General features: G+C 51.7%; 1 protein-coding gene across 3 annotated transcripts in view; it reads right to left on the minus strand.

The window, feature by feature from the left end:
• The window catches only part of HIP1 (huntingtin interacting protein 1), a 118,962-nt gene that overhangs the window by 35,087 nt on the left and 65,140 nt on the right, over positions 1-18,735 (minus strand). For all 3 annotated transcript variants that reach the window (XM_044002557.1, XM_044002556.1, XM_044002558.1), the window contains exons 2-7: positions 13,000-13,063; positions 9,256-9,398; positions 8,935-8,991; positions 7,383-7,463; positions 5,018-5,094; positions 4,559-4,620 (exon numbers count right to left, since the gene is read on the minus strand). In XM_044002557.1, coding sequence (XP_043858492.1) covers positions 4,559-4,620; positions 5,018-5,094; positions 7,383-7,463; positions 8,935-8,991; positions 9,256-9,398; positions 13,000-13,063 — 484 coding nt within the window. The remainder of the gene's footprint in view (positions 1-4,558; positions 4,621-5,017; positions 5,095-7,382; positions 7,464-8,934; positions 8,992-9,255; positions 9,399-12,999; positions 13,064-18,735) is intronic.

Consider the following 18,735-nt stretch of genomic DNA (forward strand, 5'->3'; position numbering starts at 1 on the left):
CCCAGGCTTCCTGATGGGGAGTCTGCTCCCACAGACGGGAGGTATCCGTGGGGGCGTCACCAGTGGCCCCTGTGGGCAGATACGCAGGGAGAGGAGAGACCCGTGGACCTTCCCCTTGGGAGGAAGAAGTCTCCTGCCCTCAGAGAAGCCCCCATCCGACGGGGAGACACAGCAACAGAGAAAACCATTGACCCCCGGCCACCTTAGATTCCAACACCGTGGGCTGGAGCCAGAACCTGCTCAGTCTCCCTGGCCTGGCGTGTCCCACCATCAGTCAGTCAGTCAGCAAGCATCGGTTAGGTACCTACTGTGGCCAGGCACATGTTGGGTGTTGGAGATCCAGAGACAAAAACACAACAGTCGCTGCCCTCCAGGAACTTACATTTTCTAATGTAACAAAATGCTCAAGTGCAATTAAGACCAACAAGTGTAAAAAACATCCGCAGTTACCATGCAGAGGTCGCAGGCTCGTTAAGATCTGAGGTCTGTCCTCTTTTCTAATTCCCCGTCTTCCTCCCAAGGACCCTCAAGATTTTGGAGTTGTTTTCAACTCTCAAATTTCGTTTCTTTTTTTTTTTTTTTTTAGTGAGGCAATTGGGGTTAAGTGACTTGCCCAGGGTCACACAGCTAGTAAGTGTTAAGTGTCTGAGGCCGGATTTGAACTCAGGTCCTCCTGACTCCAGGGCCGGTACTCTATCCACTGCGCCACCTAGCTGCCCCTTTCGTTTCTTTTTTACGTGGCAAAGACTTTTTTTTTTTGGCTAGTTAAGTTGGTCTCTAGGTTCTTTTGGATTTTCCATCATGGACTTCTTATTCTCATTTGGACTTCTCACTTCCATGGTTAAATTATCCTAAGAAGTAAGTAGTGGTATTCTGTGTCAATGTCTATTTTTTTTTTTCTTTTTCCTATTTGGGGGCATAAATAGCTTACTGAATGAGTTAGTTCTTTTAATTACATGTTATATGATCTCATTTTATTTATTTATTAATTTTTTTGGGCAGGGCAATGAGAGTTAAGTGACTTGCCCAAGGTCACACAACTAGTAAGTGTCAAGTGTCTGAGGCCAGACTTGAACTCAGGGCCGATGCTTTATCCACTGCTCCACCCAGCTGCCCCCAATCTCATTTTGATTTTGATTTTTACCTTTGCTTGTTGTTAGCAAAGATCTGCCCAAAGAGTTAATTGGGTACAACATCAAAAGACTTAGAAGAGGTGTTCTTAATGTTTGGTGTGTGTCCTGGATCAGCAGAACCCTTTAATGAATCCTATGGACCCATTCTCAGAATCATGATTTTTTTAAAAATTCAGAATTGAAGAATTAGTAAATTTCAGTAAGAGGTTAGTGAAAATGAAGATACAATTTTTTCCTATTCAAATTCACAAACCTCTTAACACCTTACACACGCACCCTTGGGAGTTGGTCCGTGGAGCCCAGGTTAAGACTCCCTTTTGTATAAAGAAGGCTTCTGGCAGGTTGGGCAGAGGATTTATGGGAGGATGGGGGGAAAAATCTCACAGGACCAGCAAGCATGGATGGCTTGCAAGCTGTACTGTTGCAAGGAATACCCATGTTAATTAGACAGCGGAGATGAGATGAGCCTCTCTTTGCATAGCTAGGCTGGTCTCAAAGGCACGTTCCACCACTGGCCCCAGACCCAAAGCCTTGAGTGTGGCAGAGGGCCTAGCACAGCCCTGAAGAAGCCAAGGCCACTGCCCTGCCTGGATGAAGCATCAGACAAGGATGCATATTGATTTTTTTCATGTTCATTTCTCATGTCCCCAAACAGGTTGGAAGTTCTTTGAGAGAAAAGACTTCAGTAGTGCCTTGTACTATCTGCCACATAGCACTGTCGTACCCCCATGGGCATTCACTGAGCATTTGTGGATTCACTGATTCAAAGACACACGGGACAGAAACCTGGATGGACAAGGCACTTTACAGAATGGCCCAGTGGGGTGAAAATGGCCATGGCCCAGATTTCTTGGGAGGTTAGGCGTGACTGGCTTAACCGTGATGAGAGGACAGCCCAGGAAAGAAATTCTCCATCCTCAAGAATCTTTTGGCTCGACCTTGGGCTTCCTGTTCCAAAATCAGCTACATAGGCTCGAAAATTGAGATGCTTCAACCTAGAAAGCTAGAAGGGAGCCCTCTGGGGTCCTTGGTAGGGGCATTCACAAAATAGGAGGGGGGCAGCTAGGTGGCGCAGTGGATAGAGCACCAGCCCTGGATTCAGGAGTACCTGAGTTCAAATCCGGCCTTAGACACTTAACACTTACTAGCTGTGTGACCCTGAGCAAGTCACTTAACCCCAATTGCCTCACTAAAAAAAAAAAAAAGAAAAAAGTATATTCCCAGTGCTTCACACAGCCTGGCATATAGTAAGTGCTTAATAAATGCGTACACACTCTCTCATTGGGCAGCAGGCGTCTAGTCGCTTTTCCTGAGCGGTTCAAATTCATTATTTGATCAGAACTAAATTCCCAGAACATCAAACACATCCACATGGGAAGTAAGTACAAAAACAAGCTCCAAAGCAAAATGTAAATGGATTTTGAATTTTAAGTGTAAATGGATTTTAAGCGATCTATTAGGGGACATGAGAGACAACTGCACTGAATGGGAGTGTTTGTGGATTTCTTTCTCGAGGGCCTGCCGAGTCTTTTTCACGTGGGGATCCTCTGATCTATTATGTGGGGAGCCCCAAGCTTTGACCCACTTCTGAAACAAATCCAGAAGGGCTGGAAATAGTACTTCTGTTCCAAGTGAACTTCTTTGACATTTTCGCAGGATTCTGCTAAATAAAGGGTAGCTAACTGAGTTCCTCCAGGCATCTGATGTCTGGTGTTTTTCTCTCACATCCTGCACTGAAGTGACAGGCCAAGGTTTGAGGAAGATTTTGCCACTTTCTAGGTCAGAGGAAGGTATGAGGTCAGGGTGGGTCACTGGCCTCATAATGCATTTCATGTCTGGAACACGCTCCCTCCCTCCAGCTGCCTCTGAGAACCCCTCATTTCCAGAACCATCTTCTCTCCGGAGCCTCTCCTGATCTCTCCAGCTGTCGGGGCCCCCAAATCACCTTGTACTTATTTTTTCTACCCATACACACACATACACTCCTGATGTGAAGTCCTTGTTGAGGGTGGGGGCTACTTCATTTTCCTATTTGTGTCTCTGGGGCCCCCACGGTGCCTGACGCACAGCAGGCATTTGATAGATTCCTGCTGATAGACTGAGCAGACCACAAGGGACCCGAGAGGTCACTGGGTCTCTCATCCATTGTGAGAATGCCCTCTGCTTGAGAACCGGCCCCTCCCAAGTGCCTCCAGGGGCTGGGATCTCTACTTCACAGAAGTGGCTGGCTCCAGCTCCATCGGGAGAGGTGTCTGGTTGTTGGAAAGTTCTTCCTTATGTTGCCACTCCTTGAGGGGAGAAGAGGAAATGTAAAGGAAGCTGAGGCTTCCTTCCTAGAGCAAGATGGGGAAGTGCCGAGAGGCCCCAAGAAATGAGGCCTCGGTGGCTTTGGTGAGTCACTGACCCCGGCGTCAGAAGAGCCACGGCATTGTTCCCCCACTTCTCCAGTGACTGGAAATGCCGTGAGGATGGGGACTGCTTCCTTTGGGTCTGTGTCTGCCCCATACGGTGCTGGCCCTTAATAAACGGCAGCGGGCTGATGCGATTGTATCTCCTCTGCACCTATTTTGTACGCGCCCATTCGTGTACACACTGTTTCCCAAGTTAGGCCGTTAACTTCTTAAGGGCAGGAGAGCTTCCCTTTTGCTTTAGCGTTTAGGGCGGCACCTGGTGCAAAGGGACTAACAAGTGCTTGTCGTCTGACCTGTGATTGATGACCTGGGTGCCAACGCTTGATAGAGCTTTTATGAAAGACTGTGCTGGGCACTGGCCAAGCACCAGGGATTCAAATACAACAAGACGGGGCGGCTGGGTGGTGCAGTGGATAGAGCACCGGCCCTGGAGTCAGGAGGACCTGAGTTCAAATCCGGCCTCAGACACTTAACACTTACTGGCTGTGTGACCCTGGGCAAGTCACTCAACCCCAATTGCCTCACTAAAAAATCAAAATCAAAACCAAAAAAACCCTCCAAAACCAAATACAACAAGATGGTGCCTCAAGGAGTTTACATTCCAGTGGAAGCTATAACACATAAAGGGGAGCTGGGAGGGGTGACATACTTGCTGTGCCCAGAGTGACACAAAGGACTATGCCATAGGAACTGCTGAGACTGGTCATGGCCTCCCAGGAACAAATGTGATTAGAGCCATCGTGACACCGGGAACGGGGGGCAGAGAAAACCAGGATGAGCTTGGTCTTTCTGCTCAGCCGTGACCATCAGGGTACCCTGGGACCCAGTCCTCATTCTGTGGGCTTTGAGCACTGGCCAAGCCTACTTTTTCTTCAGGGTTTCAGGGAGAAGAGACGATGGGATGGATACTCTTTCTTTGGAGTCCTGTTGGACAGTGGAGCTGGTGTGGGCACAGGCCTGGGAGCTGGCTGTTGCCCCTGTGGCTTGGACAGAATGGACGCAAAGGAGACTCACCGGTTTGAAAAAGGTTCAGCTCACACTCCAAATAGTCGAACATCTCTACTGTCAGCTGGAAACTGGACCAGAGAGAAAACAGGGGGCGGGTTGTACCCCTGGTTGTAGCCACAAGGGCCAGTCTCTTTCTTGCCTTCCCCCGCCCTGCTCCCTGTGTCTGCCTGTTCCCTTGGAACAGAAGCTGCTGCCCTCCTTACGCCCTGCAGTGAGATCTGAATAGAAGGGGTAAGGGTGAGCAGGGAAGAAAGCGTGGCAGAGGGAGATTTTCTGAGGGAAGTCCCTGCAGCGAGTGTGATCCCACGGGCAACGTTTCAGCCATAAGGGCTGGTCCTACTGCCACTTCCCTTGCCACCCTCTCTCGCTCTCTCAGGGTCCCAGGCAGAGCGGGCACTCACAAGCACATAGCCAGCCCGTATCAGGAGGAGACAGGAGCTCAGGGAGGGAGGGAGAGCCACTTACAAGTTGTTGACATCACTTTCTCCTGCATCATCCAGCTGTCGGTCACTCATCTGAAGGTTGCCTGGGAATCGGGGGTTCTGGAAGGGAGAAAGCCGGAGCAGAGGATCAGCTAAGCTTCCTTCCTGAGCGGGGGCTCAGCTTCGTCAACGTGGGGCTGGGCAGTAGAGTGGTTATGTCTGCCGGGCACTATCACGATGCCCCCTGCCCTTTCTCAGGGTCTGTGAAGGGTGGGGCTTGGTCCTCAGGTGGGTGCCCACATTTCTTTGGGTACATTCACCAAGAAGAATGTCCAATTGCTATTATTAGAGGTAAACGTTCTTTTCCATTGCCCGGCCCCAGAAGAGAGCTGGACCCTTAATGACCTGCTCCACATTCATCTGGCTCTTTCCAAGGTCACGAAACCATGTGAGAAAATGAAACCATGATATAAAGCTAGTGAGTATGTTCAACTCCCCCATGTCTGTCCTGAGGGAGGAGAGCAGAGGATTGTGGGTACCCAAGGCAGCTGATTAAGGCAGCTTGGTGGTAAAGTGGACTTGTAATTAAGAAGACATGAATTCTAATTCTGTCTCAGAAACTTCCTAGCTGCGTGACCCAGGGCAAGTCACTTCACCCGCTCTGCCTCAGTCTCTTCATCTTCAAAATGGGGATAACAGTCGCATGTCCTTCCCAGCTTTGTTGTGAGGATCAAATGAGATATTCGCAGACCTTAAAGCACTCTATAAATGTTAGTGATTGTTGGTTACTGCCTTTTTTTTTTTTTTTGGTGAGGCAATTGGGGTTAAGTGACTTGCTCAGTGTCACACAGCTAGTAAGTGTCTGAAGTTGGATTTGAACTCATATCCTCCTGAATCCAGGGCCTGTGCTTTTTGCACTGCACCACCTAGCTGCCCCTTGTTGGTTACTGTCTAATCGAGGACTGGCTTTCCCCACTGCCCTCCTGATGGTGGGATCTGGGCTTAGGCAATGGAAAAATAATTTTCAAGTTAACCTCCCAGAACATAATTAGGAAAGGCATGGTGTTGTGGGAAGGGTCATATGCTGCACTTCCTAAAAGAAATAATTTTGGGATGACTCATTGTCTAGTGCTACCTGTAGCAGGGCTCTCTCGATAACTTTCATGAACAAAATGAATTAATTTTTAAGTAATTGAACTAATTTTCATGAATGTGGCTAGGTGATTTCGGAGGGGAGAAAGGCGGATAGAGGGACAGCCTCAGAGTCAGGAAGACCTGCCCCTGACCTGTCCTAACTGTCTGACCCCTGGCGGGCCAGGAGGTTTACACTCCTGGTGCCTCAGGCAGCTGGAAGCCTGTTACACGTCCAGCAGTTGCTGATCTGTGCAGGGCACAGGGAGTTCCCCAACAGGGAGCTCTCTCTGTCCATGGAGTCAGAGGTCCATTTCCCTACTGCTTTCCAAAGAATGGAGGGAGCAGGGATTCTTGGGAAAATAATTTTCAAAATGATCTTAACAAGCCCAACAGAAACAAAGGAAAAGCTTCCTTTCCTTGATAGCTATGTGGTCGAAACCATTCCCAACGGGTACTTGAACAAACTAGCACTCATGCCTCACCTCCGTTTCCTGCTGACCTTTGTTCCCTTTGACTGTGCCTGAAGAATTGGGGCAGGGGGCGCTACTGAGCCTCTGGCTGCTTCTGGGACCTGTGTTCTGTCTTCTCCCCTTGCTTTGGTACATCCTATCTTGGGTGAATGTTCCCTCACCATGAAGTAGGTCCTTTCTTGATTTGTTTTTGTGGTATAACAAAACCACTATGAATATTTTGGTACAAATGAGTCTTTTTTACCCTTTTAACTCTATCTCTGGGGCCCATCTACCTGAGTGGTGGGATCAGTGGGTCAGGGGATATGATTAGTGTTGCATTACTGTATATTGCCAGACTGCTCTCTCTAAAAGATCAAGCCAATTTACAATTCCAGCAACAATGTAATAGTGTATGTGGGAACAGGGATGCCTAACTCCATTCCAGGGCCAACAACAGAAGGTAAGGTGGGCACAAAGGTAGCCTCGGCTGACATTCTCTAACAGAACATGAGCAGCCAATGGTCAGACAGTGCGGTCATGACCAGCTTCCCACGGCCCTAAGAGGTAAAAGCTGCCTCTCCCTGCTGAGCCTCTTCCATCCCAGTTCTTCCTGTACATTGCCCAGTTTGTGCTATTGGGGGGGGGGGGGTCTTCTTTCTAAGTCACAAAGCGATTGCAGAGACTCCCCCTGGGAGGGAAGCCTAGAGAGCCGCCCCCCCCCCCAAAAGCCCGGTCTGGATGGCAGGCGATACTGAAGAACAGAAGTTGATAGGGAGGGTCGCTGGATGCCTACGGGAAAGAGCAAGAAAGGGTGAGGCTCACCTTGATGTGGTACTCCATCTTGGTTCTCAGCAATCGGAGGTAGATGCTGCAGAGCTGTCCGTAACCCTCACTCAGGTGACCCTGCGGGAGAATGGAGAGAAAGGTTTGGCCCAAGAGGAAACACCTCCTAGCCAGAGGGATACAAGGGTGAGTGTGTCTGAGAAAGGAAGACCGTGGAAGCCATTGATCCAGCCCCTTCATTTACAGATGGGGAAGCTGAGGCCCGGGGAGGGGAAGGGCCCTGCTCAGGGCCACCCAGCTGGTTAGCACCAGAGGTAAGACTGGAACCCAGCTCCTCTGGCTCCAATCGGAGCTCTATCTTCTGTACCTAGGTGCCAACTTCAGGGCCTTCCTCAGGGTGGCCATAACCTGGACATATACATCAGAGAGAGAAAGGGGTCTTGGTTTCTGGATGCATGAAGTCATTCTGAAAAGAATGTCAGGAGAATGTGAATTATCTTCTAAAGCAGAGTGTCCGGGCCTAGGCCGCGAAGGTCAGAGGTCAGTCTTGGCCTAGAGAAGGCGCTTCACCAAGTCCCCTGTTGAGCTCAAGTGGCTCCCCTCCTAGAAGAGCCAGGTTTGATTTCCTCTGGACCCTGCTTGGCCCTGAGCACTGACCCTGAAATGGGCCAGGGTTGGGAGAGAGTCCAGGAAAGTAAGCCAGAAGAACAAGCCAAGGGCCAAGGTGGCCTGAGCTGCGGACTGATGCCCGGGGAGTCCTGAGTGACAAGGGGGTGAACAGGGGAAGAAAGAGGCACTCCGGCCCTCGTGCGGCCGACTTGTCCAAGGCTCTCCCCGTGCCTGGCACTGTGATGGAGCATAAGGGACACTGACAAATGGGAAGCAGGCCCTGTCCTCAAGGAGCTCCCACCCTCTCAGCACATAAGTAAGTGTGTGCCTCATGAAGAGGAGGAGGTAAGCTGGCAGAGGAGAGAGGCCAGGTCAGGACAGACTCCATGGAATCCTCACTACGACAACCCTAAGAGCTCGTCCGGTCTCTGCTTGGAGACCTCCCGTGGCAGGCCCCTCCACTTTGAGGAAGAGTATCCTCATATGGAGCCACAGTGGGCCACTGGGCAAACTCTATGACTCTTCCCAGGCCCGCCTCCGGGAGGACACAGCAGAGCCCTTCCAATTTTAGGCCAGCCATCACATCCTTCCTGGGCTGAACTCATCCAATTCTTTCCCTGCTACCCACACGGCACGGTCTCTAAGTACCAGGGCTAGGATTCAACCCCAGGTATCCCTGTTCCCAAGATGCAGAAGGCAAGTTGTAGTATGTGGCCAATATAGGAATGTGCTTTGCTTCACAATGTCTAGTGGTTACAAGGCTTTTAGTTCCCCCATTCCCCCCCATTCCCAGTCCTTTTTTCTAGTAGGGAAGAGATGGGAAGGAAAGAAAAGAAATACTTGTTAACTGAAGATACATGTACCTGTGTGTATATATGTGCACACACATATATACATATACACATACATACATACATACATACATACAAGGAGAGAGAAATAAAAAGAAGACACCCAGCCCAAAGATCATCTCCAAACTCACCCACATCCTGCTCATGTCGCTTAATTCATTTTTGTATCTCAGGGAGTCTTTCAAGACCTGGGAAGAAGAAGGGAAGTGACTCTGTGCAGTTAAGAAGGCAGGCAGTGTTTTGGGAGGGAGAGGAAGGGATGTGGATACCCAGAGCTGGACCGGACACCCGGGGAAGAGGACACCCAGCAGCCCTCGCTGGGGACAAAAAGGGCAGTCGGTCCCCAGTGAAGACGGCGCAGGCACCAGGGATGGGGGGGGGCAGGGTAAGGTCTGACAGCCAGGGGAGCTACCACCCCCTCCTGCCCCCGGGCCCTGTACCCAGCGACTTACGTTGGGGTGCCCATCACGGAGAAGTTTATGGAACACGTGGCAAAACTTCCAGCAGAGCACGGCATTGCTGGAGAGGGGCAGACGGTTTACGACGGACCAGAAGGTCTGCGCTCCTTTCTCATGGTGGGTTCCCAGGATGCACGGTGAGGGGGATGTTAAGGAAAATATGAGCCCACATCCTTGGCACAGGCAGGGAGGGTCTTGGGGTCTTCTGTCTACTTTGTGGGTGTGAAGGGGCCTGGTTACACCACAGCCCTCCATCAGGACACCAGGCTCCCCGTTACTTACATTCCAAATGACTCCTTTGGGCCCCATCCACGGGAGGCCTTTTATTCGCTCCCTTTGATTCCTGCTTTCTGGCCACGTCCAGGGCAGCCACGGTTACCTAGAACGTCTTGCTTTCCTATCAATCCAATGGGCCCTTGATGCCTCAGTTCTTGCACAGAACCTTCCTACATTGAGGTCAGCAGAACTTACAACGTCTGTCACCTATCTGCACAGGGGACACCTGTGGCTTCTCCCTATGCTCCCTTTCAACAAGTATTTCCAAGGCTGGCTATGTCCTGCTGCCCTGATCCTGCAAATGGATACAATGATGTCACTATGACTGCTCCTTCTTACCCGGTACCCATTTGGTGTGTCTGCTCTAGGCTAGAACCCCTTAGAAAGCAAGGGTCAGGTCTAGCCAATGGTCTTTGAAGCACAGAATTAGGTAATTGATAAAGGCCTTTGGATGCTGTGGCTGCTGCTGCTGATCCCAGCTGAAAGTATTCAAATCTTTGCATGGGGAGGGACAGCAGAATCACTAATTTAGAAATAACATAATCCAGGCCTTTCATTTTAGAGACAAGGCCCAGAAAAGCTAGATTAAGCCTCTTGCTCAAGGTTATTTAGGGAGAAATTAGCACAGCTGGTAGGCAGAGTCACGCCTCTGAGTCCAGACCCAACGTCCTTGCTGCTATGTGGCCCAGGAGGGCTCACCCAAGCATGCGGGCTGTTCCCTGTGGTCTCCTGTCACAGAAGGTCTCTCCCTCACTCAGGTCACCTCCCCTGAATCCTGTTTCCAGGTGTCCAGTGCATGCCAGAAAACACAGGCCCCCAAGGAGAATGCTTCTTTAGGAGCAGACAAGGGCGGGACCTGGCTGGGATGTTCTCTGACAAACACAGAGCAGTTAACCAAGTCCTTGACTTCATTTCATGATCAACAGCAGAGGAGACAGTGAGGGAGATGGCTCTTCTGGGTCTGACCTCTGACCAGTAAGGAGGAAAAGGCTGCAGAATGTCCCCTTCCATGAGGATCTACCAATGGTATGGAGGGACTCCCATAGACTGCCACCATCCTCAGCCTCCCCAGGAGCAGGTATTACAGGGGAGCGCCACTTCAAGCAGCTTATGAACTTGTTTTAGAAGATATTCTGGTGGGGCAGCTAGGTGGCACAGTGGATAAAGCACTGGCCCTGGATTCAGGAGTACCTGAGTTCAAATCTGGCCTCAGAAACTTGACACTTACTAGCTGTGTGACCCTGGGCAAGTCACCTAACCCTCACTGCTCCGCCAAAAAAAAAAAAAAGTGGTGTTAGATGGCTGTGAGCCATAGGAAACTCAAAGGGCTGAAGGACTGAAGATGACCATTACCCAGGGGTCAATGGGGAGAGGCGTGGGTGGGAGGGGATAGAATGTAGAGTATCACCCCCTCCCCAATTATGAGGATCCAATGAGATCATATTTGTAAAGCACTTTGCAAACCTGAAAGCGCTTTATAAATGCTAGTTTTTATTATGATGCAGTATACAGGACACCATCAAAGAAATGTTGGAATGAAACAGAAGATGGGCTATTCCTGTGGGCCTGAGAACAGGGATCCTCATGGCTTGGTCTGGGTGAGAAAGAGCCCTTCTGCGGTAGGAAACCGCAGGGGAAGAGGACTGGTCTGGCACATGGTGCATCAGTAAGGGATAACTGACGGGCAGCCCTTGTGACAGACCGGTATAGAATGTGAGGAAACTTTCCACCATGTTGGGTGGCCTCCCCACCACCATGAGGACACAGCGGGAAGACGTGGTCAAGTTGCATGGGCTGGATGGGCATGGATGGGTTGAGATCTGCTTCTTGGAGAGAATGCCCACATCAGTGAGAGCCCAGGTCCACTTGTGTATCTGAAAGTCACGTGGATGATGAATTAAATTTGTGCTGGTTGGCCTGAGAGGACACAAGTGCTACCCATGGGTGACAGAGCCAGCTTTAGGCTCATTGTAAGGAAACCATTTCTAAGAATCCAAGTTGTCCCACAGTGGAACGGGCCAGCTCGGGTGGCTGAAAAAGCTGGAGGGCACCTGGGTAGGGGGTTGGGGGGCATCCTAGTCCAGTACAGGCTGCACCAGACAGCCTAGGCTGTTCCTTCCAGCTCATTTTTTCCTGACTTAGCCAGGTCTGATCCCAGGGCTGGGGCCTATTGGACTCCTTCCCGCCTGGTGGGGCCTGGGTGAGCTCAGAACAGCAACAGGGACATCATAAACTGCCAGAATTGTCCCAGCCCCAGTCTTACTCTTGCCTGTCCCCACCCTTCTGTTCTGTTCTCCCCTGGAGGCCCCTTCTGTCTCCTGAACCTGGCCCCAACAAAGAGTTTTAGCCTCTTTGGCAACTTCCTTTTGTTTACTCAGGGCTACTGGTGTCAGCTTCTCTCCTGAGTTGTACCCTGCGGACATGCACCCAAGGCTTCAGCCTGCCAGGGATGCTGGCTACTGGGCCACATGGACGCTGACGGGCATTCCCTGGACCTGTCAACCTGATAGGAGCCTCTGCCTGCTCCCACTCCAGCCTGGCTCGTGGGCTCCTATCTGGGGGTCTTCTCCCCCTTTCTGGGGCTGCTGTACTACCTCCTGGATCCCCCAACAAGCTCCCACCAGCCATTCTGAGTGACTGGAGACCAGCCTTTCTGAACCTGAAGCACCCACTGGGCTGTCCCTCCTAGGCCTACAAGGCAGAGCCTTCAAGGGAGCCATGAGCTATTGGCTGTGCCAAGTGTGAAGCCTGGTCCAACCTCAGGACAAAGGCAGGGGGGAGACCTCACCCATGGCCAGGGGCTGGGCACGTCTTCCCGGCCCTCGATGGAACTCAGTGGGAAGTTCCTGGATAGTCAGGGATAGAGTGGGAAGGTAAATGGCAGGAGCACCCCCAGGGTCATCTGTAAGCTGTGGCAGGGAGTCAGCCTAGAACCTCTAAGGTTCCTTTCTAGATCTAACCTCCTCCATGAGCCTAGAATCTACTCATACCCCACACGCATGCGCTTTAATCATGACAAGTGCTCGCTCCCCCTCATAGCCCCCAGGCTGGGGATCTCCAGGCAGAAGTGACACCCCCCACCTCATAGCCTTCTAAACCTGGCATGGGATTGGCAGGCAGAAAACCCCTCTCCTGCCTCACCTACCCCCCACACACAGATAGGGGAATATCCAGGCTGAAGACCCCTCCCCCCCTCACAGCCCCCCACACGGACAGGGGAATATCCAGGCTGAAGACCCCTCCCCCCCTCACAACCCCCCACACAGACAGGGGAATATCCAGGCTGAAGACCCCTCCCCCACCTCATAGCCTCCCAAACTGGGCAGGGGATCTCCAGGCTGAAGGCTCCTCCCCCACCGCACAGCCCCCCAAACTGTGCAGGGGCTACCTCCAGGCAGGAGGCCCCCCCCCAAGTGGACCCCTGCAGAGTCCCATCCATCCGGGCACTGTCCAAAAGGATATTCCTGGCATGTTTTTCCTTCACGGCCACTTCCTGGGTATTAATAGCTTTATTGATGCTGACCGTCTGAAACCAAAGGGAAGAAGGGGGATGCGATGAGGCAGGCAGAGTGGTCTCGGGTTCCCAGACCCCCCATCGCCTGGCCCCCTCCCAACCCCCCCCCCCGCCCCCGGGAGCTGTGGGAGGAGGGGAGGGACGAGGGGGCTGGGCTCCCGGGCCAGCTGGCTTCCCCGCCTGCTGGCCTTTACTGCCGGCCCCTTGTTATCCTCAGCTGCTGCCCCGGGGCTGCCACTCATTCACTGGGCGCAACAACACGGCAATTAAAAAAGGCCACAGAGAGAAGCTTTTCATTCTCCAGGGAAACATTATTTCTCTGGGGGCAGAAGGAAGAGGCAGGAAGGGCGGGAGGCCGGGCTGCTCCCCCCTTCCCCGGGTCCCCGCCTCCGCCGCTCATCTGGGGCAAGCAAACACGAGCCAGTCCGGCCGGCGGGCCAGCCCCTCCCTCGGAGCAAGCCGCCGCTTCCAGGAAGCCTCCCCTGATCACCCATCACCTTCGGCTGCGCCCCCTCCATCCCATCGCTTTGTAAAAACCGAGTCCGAACAGAACACATTTAATACCCCTATCCCTTACATTCTGTCCCCTCCTGACTGACCACATCATATGGAATCATGCGGAGGCCATCCAGCCCAACACTCCCATTTTACAGATGAGCAAACTGTGGCCCGCAGCGGCTGGCCCAGCTCACAATATCCTTGATGGGCTCGGCCTCGCCTTGGTTTCTCGGCCCTCTTTCCTATCCCTGGCCCCTCCCTGTCAGCCCCTCTTGGTGGCTCAGAAGCATCCATTCCATAGCTCAGCCCCAGGCGTTCCCCAGCCATGGCTGACCCAGAGACTCTTCAGTTGGCGCCTGTGACTTTGTAGTAGTGCTTACTTGGGGACACACAGGTTGTTTTTTTTTTTTTTAGTACAGCCTTACACAGTGAACGCCCAGAAATGAAATCTATGCCTCAATGGGATATGGTCAGTATTATGACTATTAAGTGTATTGAAAGCTGGCTTCAGAATCAGGGAGACCTGGGTTCAAATCCTACCTCTGACATATACTGGTTGTGTGACCGTGGGCAAGTCACTTAACTGTTTGCCTCAGTTTCCTCCTCTGTAAAATGATTTGGAAAAGTAGATGATAAACCACTCCAGGATCTTTGCCAAGAAAACCCCAAACTGGGTCAGGGAGAGTCAGACTGACTGAACAACAACAAACCGGTGATGTAACAGTGGGCCTGGAGCCTTGCCAATAAGACACCGTGTTGCTTTGGATTTTTTTGTGCCACTTTGATTGACATAAATTGGGACCTCAGACTTGTTTTGCTTTAAATTGCTTTGATTTCTTGGGTGGCCAAACAGTTTTGGAGGTGATAATTTACAATTTGTTTTCCCCTTTTGTAAATTGATCTCTAGCCAGGTGATGCAGTAGATAAAGTGCCTCACCAGGGGTCAGGAAGATATGAGTTCAAATTTGACCTCAGACACTTACTAGCTGTGTGACCCTGGGCAAGTTACTTAAGCCAAGTCAGGTCAGTAAGCATTTATGAAACACTTACTATATGCCAGTGCCCAGCACCATGCCTAGTACATAGTGGTGCTTAATAAATGCTCTTCAGGGGGCAGCTAGATAGCCCAGTGGATAAAGCACCGGCCCTGGATGCAGGAGATCCTGAGTTCAAATCCATCCTCAAACACTTGACACTTACTAGCTGTGTGAACCTGGGCAAGTCACTTAACCCTCATTGACCCACTAAAAAAAAAATGCTCATCAATTTCCAAAGCATTGTATATAACCTCTTTGTGCCTCAGTTTCCTCATCTGTAAAATGGGGATAATGAAAGCATTGACCTCACAGGGTTGTTGTGAGGATCAAATGAGATAATATTTGTAAAGTGCTTTATGAATCTCAAAGAGCCATTTAAATTCGAGCTCTTTCTTGTTAATAGACAACGATTTATTCTGCCATTCCCCAGTCACTGGACATGAAAGCTGCTTGGAGTAGTCTTTTTGGACAGCTTTGGATGCTTTTGCTCATGTGAGCCCATTTCCCCTTTAGGAATGTGCTTAGGACACATTGACAGCCTGGCTTGCTGGATCAAAGGACATGACCAGTCTGTGTCTCTTCTTCTGTCCCGCCAGACTGTTCCTGCACCAACCTGGAGTGGCCCAGTGTCGGTGGATGGAAGGGCCTGTCTCCTGCAGTCCTGCCATTATTGGATTTCATCCCTTTTTTCAAAGGGGCCCCTTTGGTGCTTTCCTGACTCTCCCTGCCCACAAAGGTCTCTCATTTCTTCGGAGTCTGTTCCAAACACTTGAACACTTGGCATCTCAGTCCCTTCTCCCCAAAGAGATTCATTACGGTCCTCCAGGGCAGAAGGGGTGAATCCCCATGGTGTGCTGATTGGCTGGTCCATGCTCCACCTTCAGGCCCCGCTGCTGCCCCCCAAACCAAGGCAAAGACTAAGTTCTAAGGGTGTTCTGGACCAGCCTGTGAGGGGACGACTCTGGTGGTCCCCCAGCTGATTCTCTTGCCTCAGATCAATTGGGGCTAGAGAAGCCCCCCCCCCCCGCCAGGACTTGCTGTTCCCAGGGTTTTATTGGAGTTGTGGAGGCACTGAGACCATACACACTGTTTTCCCTAAAAGAGCAGTATTGTGCACCACTTCCTGATCCAGCCCTTCTGTACCAGGCTGGTTCCGGAGGGCCAATTATCAGCAGCCACACACAGGAAGGACGTCTTTCTCTCAGGCACCCCTCCTACTCCCATCCTCTTCCCCCTTGAGGCAGCCTAGACGGGGCTGCAGCCAGAGGGGGAAAAATCACCCCACTGTTTTCCTATGGGAAGCAGGGCATGGGCCCTGCCCACTCAGTGCCAGCTGGGCTCTACCCAGTCACGAACACAGCTCCTGGCCAGGGCCCAACGCTGGGGCTGCCTCATGCATGCCCAGGGCCAGGCTGGCTCATTAAGACTTCAGGGCATGGGGTGAGCAGAGGGGAAACAGCCGGGGATAGAGGCTATAATAGGGCCTTATGCAGGGGTCACGTCAGTCCTGAGGACCCACAAGTAGTTTAGCAAAGATTACTGGCAGGTCTACACAAGAAAGGGAGAAGACAGAGATAAAGAAGGAAGTGGAGGGGGAAGCAAGGAGAGAGTGAGACAGGGACAGAGATAGATAGGGGGCAGAGAAAGAGACACACACAGATGGAGAGGGAGAGAGGGAGTCAGAGAGAAAGAGAGAAAAGAGAAAGGGGAGACAGAGGAGAGGTGAGGAGAGAGAGGAGAGAAAAAGAGAGGACTTTGAATTTGGAGTCAGAACACACTGCGGGAGAGCTATCTACTGTTCCTAGGCCTCGGTTTCCCTTCTGGTAAAATGAATGGGTTTTATGACTTCCCTGTCCTTTCCTAACACTGTATGACTCCATGCCCTTCCAAGTTCCACCCCAACATGACTCTGCCTTATTAGAATTAGTGGTTCACAGAGTCTGCAAATGATCTCTTTCCTTTGAGAGAGTCTCAGCTTCATTCACTCATCCATCCATCCATCCATCCATCCATCCATCCATCCATCCATCCATCCATCCATCCATCCATCCATCCATCCATCTCCCAATCATTTAACAAGCATTTATTAAGCTCCTACTGTATGGCAGGTACTATGGATACAAATAAAATGTGTACAGACAATGAATAAGCCTAAATTTTGAGGCACTTCCATCCTACCTGGGGATGTACTGACAGGTACCTCCACCCACCCACCCCATACCTTTACTGAAGGTCTATTATGAACAAGACATGAAATTGAGTTGACGCAGTCCTTGTCCCCACGGAGCTTAGAGTCGAGAAGGGGGGATGGCAGGTGCATGGTTAATGCTAAAATAAAGTAGGGTGTCAAGATCCTGCGCCCTCTCACTCTCCCACCTCCCTGCAGCACCAGCTCTGTCCCCCTGCCTCTGAGGGGCTGGGGGCACCTCTGCGCCAACAGCAGAGTTGGGAGCCCTCAGGATCTTCACGGTGAGACGCCAAATTTGGGAGAAGAGCCGATTCTGGACCTCTTGGCCCTTCCAACCCCCACGCAGGTTGCTGCCCCCTTTGGTGCCTTCCTCCAGAACCAGCCTCCTCAGAGCCACAGAGGAAGTGACAGTTCCATCAGACAACTCCCCTTCCCCAGGGACTTGGCCTTCCTGGGCTGCTATGCAGTGTGCCGGAGGGAAATGCTCCAGGGGCACTTGGCTGGGTATCTCAGAGGAGATGCTGTCTAGACAGTCCCCCCCCCCCAGCCCTTCCAGCCAGCCCCTAATGGGTACTTGTTGAGTGGTGGGGGGCGTGGCACGGCGCCATCTGTGCAAGGCATCTGGGCTGGTGAGTCTGAACATGCTGCAAGTGAGCATCGAATTTCCCTTCCTAACCCATCAATCTTTCTCAACTTCCTCCTGACCACCCTCTTGCTTCAGCAGGTCTTCAAAGGCATGACTGCCTTCCATGATGCCCAGGGACCAACACCGGCTTTGCGTTACATCCAGTCTTTTCTAGGAAGAGCAGGAAGCAGGATAGGGATGCCAGGCTACAGGCACTGAACCGCTCTGCACTGCAGCTTCCTGACCTGGCAGGTGCCTTCCAGGTCTCTCTATGATCCTATAATCTCCTCTACGATGTCTTCGGACAAGGACCACGTTCTGTGTCTTCGTAGGCCTACCCAGCGAGGTGCCCTATGCAGGACAGAATCTGAGAAACATTTGTGCCACGGCCTGCTCTGCCCAAGCACACGCCCCTGGCATCCTCAGGCTCTGCCCTTCCCACTCTTAGCCTGACCGCTTGTCACTTCGTGCTCAAGTGACTGTCCTCCCTGCTTGAGCCTCTCTCTGTGGGAGTCCACTCTGGGTAATGGCAAAGACTGCCTTTTCCAAACACGGCTCTGATTATCCCTGATTGGGGAACCCTCAGTTCCTCCTTGGGGCCTCCCGCTCTGGGGTAGAGGATCAGTGATTTCCCTGGTGTGGGGTTCTGCTGATGAGGACACCCTCCCAAGCAGCTGCAACTTCCTGCCTCGGGGCACTGAGAGATTACATGAGCTGCCTAGGCTCACACAGTGCGTAAGTGCCAGAGCCAGACCTGGGATCCCCACCTCCCTGATGCCCTATGGACTCTGCCTCTCACTGCCTACCGTGTGAAACCTGACTCCCCAGCGCTGTCTTTTCTCTCTCAGGCCAGACATAGTGTGCCGTGGGAAAAGAAAGCCTGCATTTGGGGTCCTTAGGGCCGATCCTTGACTCTGTGATTCACTGACATGGTAGAGTGGATACAGAGCCAAAGGCTCTGGGTTCAATTTCTACCACTGATTCTCATATGTGTTACTGTGACCCTATTCCCCAGCCTTAAAAAATGGTGGACTTGGCCTGGGCAACATCTAAGGTTCTGTCCACTTCACGGTCTATGGTCCTACTTGTGTGACCGTGGGCCGGTCCCTTCCAGGACCTTAGCCTCCTGATCTGTGAAGGGAGGGGGTGGACCAGAGATTCTAGTCCTACTTCACCATTCCCTACCTGCCACTAGCTGCCATTGGCTCCCTACATGTCAGCACCACATCCACCACTGGATTCTGACTCTGAAAACCTGTGTTCAAACCAGGCCTTTGAGTCTGACTGACTTTTAGAACCCGGACAATCTATTTTACCTCTCCAGACCTCAGGCACC

The sequence above is a fragment of the Dromiciops gliroides genome, chromosome 4, assembly GCF_019393635.1.
Source record: "Dromiciops gliroides isolate mDroGli1 chromosome 4, mDroGli1.pri, whole genome shotgun sequence".
NCBI classification, from domain to species: Eukaryota; Metazoa; Chordata; class Mammalia; order Microbiotheria; family Microbiotheriidae; genus Dromiciops; species Dromiciops gliroides.